Raw genomic sequence first — 11,776 nt, 5'->3', positions numbered from 1 at the left:
TTCATCCAAGAATGAATATGTATTCATAAATCACGTGTTGTAATATTCACATCATGAATGAAACATAATCATATATATGTGTGCTTTATAAAATCTCATGTCAAATCGATGACAAACATTACTTTCAGAGAGTGAAGGATTATTTTGAGAATCCGTATTGTTCTCATTACCACAATGATAACGATTATAATCTCGTCTATTGCCACGTCCATATCTATTGATACCTTCACGGTAATAATTTTGTCTTCTTTCAGACTTATTACATATTGCTACCACATTCTCTTAAGGGAATGAGAATGTAGCAAATTCAATGGGTCGGGTTTCCACTTTTTGTGCCCACAATCATACATGAATTTGATCATGGCTAGGCATAAAAATTTAATACTTCGAGTAGTTATAATTTCTCACAAACTCTATTAGATTTATAATCGAAATTTATCGTCTTTGCTTGTATTTAAAATTAAATTATAGAATTTCAAGAATTTAAAAGATAAAAATAAGGTAAAATACTTACCTTAAATCTAGAATTTATTCTTGAGAAGTTCATAGAACAATTGACAATCATTATGCTCAATATTATGTATAAGTTGAGCACCATGCACATATCCCAGAGCCTTTACTCAATTGGTTGGAGTCTCGTGCTGATAACATGTTATGAAATAATAAAAGAAGAAGAATATTGCAGAGAAAAGTAGAGAGAGAACTCTTATTGATTTGGGATGATTTATAATGGAATAAAACCCCTATATTTATAGGGAAAAAGTGACTTAGCCACAAAGTAACAAATCTTAAAATCTCTCTAATATATAGACATTCACCTTAAATACAATTATATTTATAACAAAAAGATAATAAAGGTTAATATAATTAATGTTAAAATGTGGATTCATTAATATGTGCGAGAATAACCAAAATATCAATTAAAGTGTAGCAGAGGGAGTAGCTAAATAAGGCAGCATTTAATTTGCTGTATTATACTCTGCATTAGGAATATCAATCTATCATTAACGAGAATTTTTGTATTATGAATAAGAGTATAATAATTTCTCTATTTAACTCCGAAAGAAATGACTAATGAGCTTGCTTTAACGGTAAGAGTTGAGCAGTACGGTGTGCCTGTTCCAAGTTAGTTCCGGTCGTGTTTTTATTTTATTTTTATTTTTTTTGGTGTGTGTGGTCTCCCGCTTATTAACGAACTGAAAAATTAAAGATTAAATAGTTAAGGTTGACTATTTTGCTTTCACATTTATTCCAAATCGCTCTTTGCCTTCTGAGTTCTGAGTTAAGTTTATACTCTACCCAACTACTGCAGATCCATCGTTCCCGTCTTCTTAGATTACGCAATTTATCCCCTTAGGGTTCAATGATTGAGAAAAAGAGGGTTCAAGTTCTTCTCTTTCTCGTTGGTCTCCTCCTTCTCAGCATCACTGGTAAGTACCCAAATTGATGTTTTTCTTCTCTTTTTTTCTTGTAAAAAAGGTTTAATTGCTATTGATTTTGTAAATATTTGTTCATGTTGAGGGTTATGTGTTTATTAAGGGCTGAGTATAAATTGAACAAAACTTGAAGTTGACTTAAGATTAATCGTTAGGGATCTAACAAAGCCATGACTTTTACCTTTTCGACTGCTTAGCTTTAGGTTTATTATGACCCACTGTGTGATTTTGGGCTTTAGTATGCAACAATAATGTTGATTGTGGATTCATGATTTGAAGTTTATGGATTCCTACAACGACCTCAAAGTTAATATACAATAACATTTGGGTTCACAATCAAACACTTATTGATATTTAGTGGATTTCTTAATACAGATACATGCTTTGTACAAAAGCTACTGGGTTAGGATATATGGTAGGTCCGCACCTGACCGCCTGGGTGATAAATGACTTTTACAGCTCTATTGATTTGTAGTGAAAGGAAATTACATTTTTAAGTTCTCAAGCATATAGTGTGGGTGATAACTTACGCATAAGTGAGAGTTCAACAGTGTGGATTTGAGAACTCTGTTAGTTTGTTTGGAGACAACGATCCAAAATTAATTCTTGGTTGTAGACACTTGGAGGTAAATGTGTATAACATAACAGGATTTTTTATTTAATGTAGCTTTACAAAAAAGAAATTGAAGTGACAGAGGGTATTGTTGCCTGTGCCACTGAGTTAAAGATTAGATCTAGGGGTTCTTGGCTGACACATGGATGTAGAAAGGTGCATATAATCTGTCAAAGTCGAAATAAATTTGGCAAAGTGAAGGTTTTATCTATGTTTAGTCTATGCTTGGAAATGTGCAAAGACTCAGTTTTCTTTATCAGTGTCATTAAGTTTTTAAGTTCTTGCACTAGTGTAACTGCTCTTTCTTGCAACTTGCAAGCGTCAAATGCACACGTCAGTTTTCTTGATCAGTGTAATTCTTTTAGTCAAATGCTTTATTAAACACTCTCCCATGCAGACTTTCGTTCTTTAAGGTAAAGTAAAGAAAAGAGAAAGAATGCGCGAAAAGTAATGTCTTGCACCTTTTCTTCTTTGATAAATCAAACAATCGATTTATTGAATATGCGCCAAGATGGTTTCAAAGAAAAGGACACATAGTTTAGCGACTTTTGGGTAATTTTAATAATTTTCATTTATTCAGTACCCTCAGTGTGGAACAAATTATATACAAGTGAATGAGTGGCTTAATCACTATTAGCAAACAAGCTGTCCAAATTATTTATTGGTGTATGCCACTTTATGCAACGCGCACAGGGTATTCTTTAGTAAAAGGCGAAAGAATAGCCAAATTATTTATATAGTCACTTGTACCTCCTCTTTTACTAAAATTTAAAAGGTTTTGTGTTTAGCTTAAAGAAAATGCATTGAGCTATGTTGATGGCATAGTTATTACAGAGTCTTGATGAGATAGTTTACTACAGACAGTATTTAGAAGGACATTGTTATGCCGAGACATCTCTTTTAGCTTCTTGAGATTAAGGATTTTGTAAGGTTGCTAAGTCTAAATGAAGCACATCTCACAGTATAAGCATGCTCTCGACATTCTTGAGGTGACAAGAATGAAAGATTGTACTGCTTATGCAAATGCACTACATTGTGATGTAGAGTTTGGGGAGTCTGCTTTTGATTTATTTTCCTTTCTTATTTTGACATAGTAAACACGGGTTTTATGACCGAAAAATTGGTAAAGAACCCCGTATAAAGGAAACCTGGATATCCTTACAGGTGGTTAGAGGAATACTGTTCCAGTTGATCCGCAAGCAAAATGCATATTTCGCAATTTCACCTACCTAGTCTACTGGTTCCTCTTGATAAAACCCATGTGCAATGGGGACTAATCAAACCGTGGGTTCTCTACTTCTTTCGACACCCCTATATTTCTCTTCAAGTATCCAAAATGAGTAATTAGATTGAAGTCCTCTTAAAGAAATCCTTCTACTAAAGGAAGACAAGTACTCTGCATATCTTGGAACCACTTCCTTTTGTCTGATAAAGATCTTGAAATCCAATTCCTTCTAGGGCAGAACATCCACATTTGTAACCCCCGGCCTGCTAACCTTTTTAAATTTTTGGTAGAGGACTGACAGTCATCCGCTCAACAATACCAGCCAAACTAAACTGCTTGGCATCCTTTACCAACAAACCCTGTTCTTGATAGATTAGGTGGCTATTATCCTCTCATCAAGATTGTATATCCTTTCCTATCCCTTTTATCCCACATTATATTCTTTTGTGAAATACACATGATTTTAGAAAAACAAGGTGAATTGCTGGCAGTCCTTATTCATGTGGAGATGATAGAAGGTAAACAAAGTCTATTAATTGGTGTAGAAGATATTTCCCCTAAAAAAATCAAAACGGGAGAAGGCATCTATAAGGAGGTGTAATCTGGTGGCTATGACATGAAGTGGAAACGTTAGGGTTTTTTTAATCATTTGAGAGGATATAAAATAAAGAGATAAGCAAAGAAGAAGAAGTTGACATGTAAACGCGGGTTTTAATCAAAAAGGGAAAACCCCTCCTTATATGATTATGAGAGATTAAAAGACAAATGAAAGAGTAAAACGGAGAAAAGGAAAGAAGATGGGTGAGCTTATAGTTATATCGCAAAATCCTAGGTTTCCAGTTCCTGATTTGGTGATAGTGATAGGTAAATATGTTGTGAAATTAACAATACTCATCTTATGAACTTTTGTCTTTTATATATTATGCCTACATTCTAGGAAAAAGAAGGCGTGAGAACTATCTTTGTGACTTGTGAAGCACATATCTATATTGGAATGCTGAATCCTGTAAAAAGTAAAAACTAAAAAGAGAGATGAGAGGAGACAAAGACTACTTGTCTTGATGGTTAAAGTCGATGCACGACTCTTTGTTGAGGAATCATTTACCTGTTTTAACAAGTAACCATATTTACAAGGATCCTATGAAAACAAAACAATATCTTAATCATTACAGAATAATCTGGAGTATTTAGATGAATCAGGAAATTATCTTGACACATTCCTTCAAGGTGGAGCATACAGGTCAAGGCTCCTAGATTGTCACATATGTGGTTCTCAGGCCTCAGAGCGTCTTGTTGAACGTGTCTGCTAGCTAATCATTTGGATTAATGAATGCGATGGAGTGAGTGAAGACTGGACTTTTCACAAATAAAGTGTCGGTCGATCTCAAATATGTTTGATATTTACTTTTATGGAAGACTAAATTGGAGACCTTATCGTGCCTTTTGTCAATTATAAATTTCATTTGTGTTATCTTTCCGAATTTAGCTTTTGAAATAGCTGTTTTAATCACATAAGCTCACATGTCACTACGGCGATAGCTCGGTTCTCATCTTCTACCTTGGACATTGCAACCACATCTTGCTTTTTTTTTTTGATGAAGTAAGATAATATCATTGAAAGGGCACCAGGAAGATGCCAAATTACAAGAACAGAAATTATGTTAGCTCCCGTACAAGAGACAAAAAACATTGTAAGCTCCAGTACAAGAGTACCTATGCTAGAACCAGGGAGCTAACAAAATCCAAAGAAGTGTCAACACTATTGACAGGGGAAAGAAGGTTCCAAGTGAACAAACTAACTAAACATCTAGCTTTTAGGGAATGTGTTGGAGTTGATATTCCATGCAACCACATCTTGCTTCTTAGTTTTTTATGGAGCCAAAAGGGGGTTCTCTGACACCATAAGAATCTTCTTCTTTCCTAGGGGTGTCAATGATGGGGAGCAAGATTCTTGGTCCTATTGGACCTGACTCCTGACACCTGAGAGTAGTTCTCAGCAGACTTCTATGGCTTTTAATTCTGTAAAAGATGCTGCTCCAAATCACACATGTCAAGTTTCCGTTTATCAAATATAGTGTTCGAAGCAGACTTCTATGGCTTTTAATTCTGTAAAAGATGCTGCTCCAAATCACACATGCCAAGTTTTCGTTTATCAAATATAGTGTTCGAATATGGACTATCTGGATGGCTTAACCAATCTGTATAAGCATCTCCTGTAATATAAGTGTTCATTCAGTCTTCATATTAGAATGTTGGATGAGTCAATTGCTGAGAACAACTCCTGAAACTTAAAGCGCACTCCATTTCTGATACAGTAATCAATTTTATAGCATCAAGTCTTCATTTCTTCCATTTTCTCTCTCTAGATTAATCTTGTGGTTTGACCCTTTAAAGTTTTTACTCCTGTCGTGGTTAATGTCATGTAGAGAAATATTTCATGCTTAAGTCCTGAAGTTAAGTGCTATGTGGGTCGACTACTTACCATGTTCTCAATCTAGCAATCGCTTTGCATTGAATGTTGGAAGTTTTTAAACCTTTGATATGTTCCACTTTTGTTATCATATTGTGCACTCATTGCTACAGGATACATTTTTTTTCTTGATAAGGTAAGGTAAATTGCTACAGGATAATTTTATGTTCATACTTCATAATTTGCATGTATTTCCCTAGATAGCATCAGTTTCACCAAGGGGCTATATTGAGGCAATTCTTTTTTAGTATTTTGTGTTTTGAATTATATCATTGACATGGTCACAACATTTAAGGATAAGGGTTTTTTCCTTTGGTTTTAACCGTCCTACATACCATTATTTGGTGTTTTGCTTATTCTGCTCAACCTTATTTTATATATACCAATAATTTTCTAATGTCTTGTTGCTTTATAGCTGAAAAATGTAGGGAGTTGGTTGGTCAAGAGGCTGCATCGAAGAGTGGGGAATTTACTTGGTTGCACTGTTTTGATGGGAGTACGGGAACCGTAGCATGTCTGGTCAAGGAAGGTGTGAAGCTGTACGCTTATAACATCAGGTCTTCTCATGTGGAGAGAGCAAGGAACTCAGCAATAGAGGCTGCTCTGACTGATGCCGTGTCGCAAGGCATGGCAGCAAAAGAGGCAGCTAAGCTAGCTCAGAAAGAAGGAGCAAAAGCTGCAAAACTGGCCGTGCGACAAACCAAGCGCATTGTTGGTCCGATTATTTCTGGGGGATGGGACTTTTTTGAAGCACTTTATCTTGGAGGTACACCAACTGAGGGGTTCCTGAGGGGTTCCGGTACCTTATTTGGCGCCTATTGGGTTGGCTATCTGGGGGAGCAGACCATGGGTAGGTTTGGTTACCTGGTTGGAAGCGAGTTGGGCAGTTGGGTTGGAGGAAAGGTTGGGCTGATGGTGTATGATTTAGTTAACGGAATGGATCATTTACTTGTATTTCTCCAACTAAAGGAAATAGAAGTCGATGCAACTCTGTCAGATGAATTTTACAAGGATAGTATAGCTGAAAGTTCCGAGGTCCCCAAGGACTCCAATTATGGTGAATCAACTACGTATTCAAGCGAAGCTTCTGACGAGTCTGGTAGTTATGAGGCTCCTGCTTATGAGGACCCTGAAGTCCGTGAAGAATTTTAGATCAGATTAATTTCAAGCTGTGTTATACATGGTTCTTTTCATATTATGAATCATTTGTCCTTTGCTTTATCACTATTTGTACAGGGATTTGTTTGGGGAGGGGAGGAGGAGGTTTATATTTGAGTCTGTTATAGGAACCTTTTTACCTCATTGACTTGTAAAATGACACCACAGTAGAATTTCTTAGCCCACACATAATGAATTTGGTTTAGCTTTGGATATATTTCTGATGAGAAAGCAGGAATTAGACTTGTTGTTCCCTTGATTGTGGTTATGTTGCATTTTAAAAGCAGCTCATATGTAAAGTAAAGATAGTAAAGAAAGTTGCTTTATTGCCAACGGATTTTCTGAGACACTGAAGTTTAAAAATGTGGAGGCTGATGTTCCGAATGCGCCAATTTTACAGGAGCCAGTGAGTAGTGAGGTTAAAACGTCTCCAATTCTTGCTTCTTCAAATGAATTTCTCTCTCATTTGAAGTGTACATAACTTGACAGTTATACCAGAAGAATACGCAATCAAGTGCCGAATTCTCAAAAGATAAACCAACAAGAATACTGACACAAATAAGACAAAGAATCCCTATTCCTGCTTGTTGCAAAGAATAAATAAAGAAAAAGAACCCTCTTATTGCTTGTCCAAAATGAGCAGCTAACAATACCCATCATAATAGAACGCATACGAAAAAGTAAGCCAGCAATTTCCAAAGTCTTGATCTTCTTATTAAAGTAGCACATTTATCTTATCTACACTAACGGTTTAAATTATTTTACACATCGATACATTTTAACTGGTTATATAGTTGATTTTCCATGTTACCAAATTAATATCTCTTACTTATCTACATGTATTTATAGTTTAATTTAACCCGATGGTCTATTAAAGAATTATACTTTGCATATGCACAAAAATTTAAAACCTCATTTCGTTTATAAATAGATAGGATCCGCCAAATCCTCTTTCGTATTTTTAAAGAAATAGCTAATTTATTTTCCATAAAATTTGATACACTACTTTCCAAATACGTTATAATGGAAAAGAAATAATTCAACAAAAATTATGCTGCGCGAGGTAGAGAACATAAAAATGTCAAATCCGAAATAGACATATGAGAATGTGACACGCGATGTCTTGTGGTTGCCACGGGCCAATCATTTTGACTTTCACTGCAGCCCAAGAACATGCTATATAATTTGACCCCATAATATTCGTCTAGTTGATTTCTTCTTCTGGTTGATAATGTTTCACTTTTCAATATTATGCAATTTGGATATACAGATTCTTTCTTTATCATTTACTAGATTTTTATGCCAAACTTGCGTAGAATATAGAGATTGCTTAAAGACTAGAAACTCTTCTTGAATCAATTAATGGAAAGGGAATACTAAAAGAACAGATATGAAAGAATAAGGCTAAGATACGGAGGAGAACAGATTACTCCCATTTTTGTTATTTATCTATTTTTTGTCTTCCTACCCGAGTTTTGCACAACGATTAAGCCAATGAAGTGAATTGTTTTAATATTAGAGCCCACAGAAGGAACGCTAGGAAGAAAAGAATAAAAGAGAGACAGAGTTAGTGAACTTTAGGCCATAAATTTATTTAAATTCTTTGAATTAACGGTGTAAACATATTCACTATCAGGTTAGTTAAAAAATAATTACAAATAACTATATTTAATACCATTAATTGATAATCTAGAATATATAGTAAGTATCCTGTTATGCTTGGTGAATCTGGAATATATAGTATAAACAATTGTATTGTACTGCCATGTTAAAGTCAACTTCGTGCACAATTTACATTATTCAAGGTAAACAAAAAATTAATTTGTGTCTCACACAATTAGCACAAGTTGTTTGAGAATTCGTCTATATTTGACAAGTTAAATTTACAACCCAAAATCTTGAATTTTTGAGTCACAAACACTATTTACCAAACAAAGACAACCCTCACATAACTTGTCTCAGTTATATGATTGACAAAGTAAAGTTTCTCCCTAACATGAGGTTTCAATAAGAAAAGCCTCCTCTTTTAATTTTTTGATTAAGAGCGAGCTTATCTCTTTCCTCAATTTTTACAGGCTCAATGTTACCAATTTTTTATTAAAGAAAAATAAAGAAGAAGAAGAATAAGAAAATTACAGGGGAATGAGACAAGCTCTCCAAAGTGTGTCCAATCACTTTTAAAAAGAGAAACAGAACAAAAATGAATAGTGAAATCAAATTCAGAGTCGAGTAGTCGCATTAGTCCTACTTTTAGGAGTGAAATAGTGTATAGGCCAATGATATCAAATAAAATGCAAAGCATTTATAGCTGTTCCAACTTGACCATAAAAGTACCGAAATATTTTCTGTCTCTTCAAATCTATATAGTAATAGAAGATACGCATTAATGCCTCATGACATTTCCTTAGTAAATTAAACCACTAAATATCCCTACTTGTATTTATAAATACATTCTTTCTGATTTTTTTTTTAATATTCTTCATCAACATGATTGCACTTCAATGCTTCTTTTTTAAAAGAGAGTTACTCGTATGAGCATTACTTTTACTTTCTTTTTCTTTTGCAATATTAACATATATAGAGTTAAAAGACAGTGAAATCAACTTGTTTTTTCCGTTGAGAGAACGCATAGTTGTAGGGGTATTATCATTTTTAACCCGCGTCAGAAATTATTTATATTCGTTAGTCGAAAAAATATATAAAATTTGTATCATTTTTATATATAACACACAAAATATGTATATATATATAGAGAGAGAGTATAAAATATACATTTTCGTCTATTATTTTTAAAGCTTTATTTTTTTTTCATATTTGTATCATAAATAAATGAAAGGGGAAGTCCTAATGATTCACAAGCAGCCAATTGAGGTGAGCACTAACAGAAAGGCTAAAAGTGAATGCCTTTAGACCATTGAAGTTGAGGGGGGAAAAGGCAAAGGAATACTAGTAAATAAAGATAGAGACACAAAAAAGAAGAGCAACATCACATCGTAAGTAAGTTGAATTAATAAGTAATATAATTCTCATGACATGAAATGTCAACATTATAGTTTTGTAGTAGCCTGTTGGGGTACTTCTCCAAGGGGTGACCATTCAGATTGCATAAAGGGCACTTCTGTTTTCCTCATAGCTTTAACTTAATAAATCGTAGTATAATTATATTACTCTCTCAGTCCTAATGGTGTTTAATTGTTCAATGGGTTAAAGCAATTTTTTTAAAAAACAATTATGGTCTAAAATAAATCAAAAATATTTTTTTAACTATAAATTATTTCACTAAAAATAAAATAAAAACTTAATTAATACGTTTTTGAATAAATTAAAACGGAGCCGTATAGTACAAAGAAAACATTGCTAAGCCTAAAACATCTATCGGGTCCTTTACTCCTTTTGCAAAATCTTATTTTAGATATTTGACATCGAAATTTATTATAATTCTAATTCACGTTAAGTAGGCTTATTAAATGACAGAAAAATGCGGAGATTTTATATGTTAGAGTTCGAACTCAAAATCTAATTAACAGCAGAAAAATCTCAACCCTTCTTAGACGCCCTCTTACAGCTTGTTTGGATAATTGTTACCTATTGTATTGTATCGTATTGTTACTTTAAATACTATATTTGTTTTGATTGTTATTTAAATTTTATTGTATCGTATCGTTAAATTCGTCGTTACGTAACGACAAATACTATATTTGTTTTGATTGTTACTTAAATTTTATTGTATCGTTAAATCCGTCGTTACGTAACGACGAAAGTGCCACTTTACGTAACGACCGATTTGGTGTGGTCACGTCGTTTCCTTATTTTTTTTTTTCTCATTTCGCCCTTCATTATTAATAAATAATCTTATTTTATCATTTTTCTATTTTATTATATAATAATTTTACCTCGTATCATAATTTTTCTTTGTAATATTTTAAGTTTGTTCTTCATATTGCTGGTGTGTGATATCATAAAACGATGGCAAACAATACAATCTATCCAAATATTATATTCATCATACGATATAATATAATATAATATAATATAATACGATACAATACATTATGAAACGATATGTAACAACCATCCAAACAAGCTGTTAACGGTCTTTTGCAACATCTTCAACGAGTTGTCTAAGTCCAAACGGGGCCTCTTCTTTTACATCAGAAACAATCTCTGTTTTTATTTTAATTTAGTTACTTCGGTATTTGTAGTAATCTCACAATTTCTTCTATATATGAAATGGCTCGAAACAAACAAGGATAAGATAAGATGCATTAGTGTTGGATGGAAGAGTTAAAGCTCATAATTCAGTAGATAGTTTGTTTACTCGAAAAACGGATAGAGTTGAATTTATACGTAGTTCTAAAGATACGTGGTATAACTTGGCACAAATCGAAAAGTAAGTAAAAATATATTGAGTATTGACTATATAAAGAATGAAATACGAACCAAACTGAATGGAAAATGGTTTATGAACAAGCAAGACGAATCAATATACAAAACCCAAAAAAGGATAATCTCTATATGAATATCAGTGTGTTTTTCTCTCTGAATATCAATAATATGAGAGGATATCAATGACTTAATGATCTCTTATAGAAATAATAGTCATCCCTCTTCTAGTGGAGTGACCATACTTTGGATATAATTAAAAATACATAGTGGGGAACCTATGATAGAATAGCTTTTCTCTAATTCCCGCCGAGATTCTCTCTCCTTAGTGCGACTGTAACGACTCTTGTCCCTTGGCTCGATCTTGATCGGACTTGGTATTGATTGGTTTCCAGATTTAGAGCCTGATATTGACTCTGTCTCAATATCGACTCGGGGCCTGGTATTGATTTGGGCTCGGTATTGGTCGATCTCTGGCTCTCAAGCTCGAT

The 11,776-nt window shown here is 33.7% G+C and overlaps 1 protein-coding gene across 1 annotated transcript; it reads left to right on the top strand.

Annotated features, from left to right (window-relative positions):
- The first annotated feature begins 1,217 nt into the window (after window positions 1-1,217).
- Window positions 1,218-7,119, top strand: LOC104106978 (uncharacterized). Its single transcript, XM_009615651.4, has 2 exons — window positions 1,218-1,430; window positions 6,160-7,119. Exons 1-2 carry the CDS (start codon window positions 1,364-1,366, stop codon window positions 6,894-6,896), a joined length of 804 nt encoding a protein of 267 aa, XP_009613946.1. The 5' UTR covers window positions 1,218-1,363; the 3' UTR covers window positions 6,897-7,119.
- Window positions 7,120-11,776: the final 4,657 nt, after the last annotated feature.

This window comes from Nicotiana tomentosiformis, chromosome 1, assembly GCF_000390325.3.
Source record: "Nicotiana tomentosiformis chromosome 1, ASM39032v3, whole genome shotgun sequence".
Classification (NCBI taxonomy): Eukaryota; Viridiplantae; Streptophyta; class Magnoliopsida; order Solanales; family Solanaceae; genus Nicotiana; species Nicotiana tomentosiformis.
This window is presented reverse-complemented; position numbering and strand designations above follow the sequence as displayed.

What these genes read in the sequence shown, in the direction of transcription:
- LOC104106978 (XM_009615651.4), top strand. Translation starts at nt 1,364, where the DNA reads ATGATTGAGAAAAAGAGGGTTCAAGTTCTTCTCTTTCTCGTTGGTCTC. An exon ending in CCTCCTTCTCAGCATCACTG is followed by an intron (nt 1,431 to 6,159) that starts GTAAGTACCCAA and finishes GTTGCTTTATAG; the next exon opens with CTGAAAAATGTAGGGAGTTG.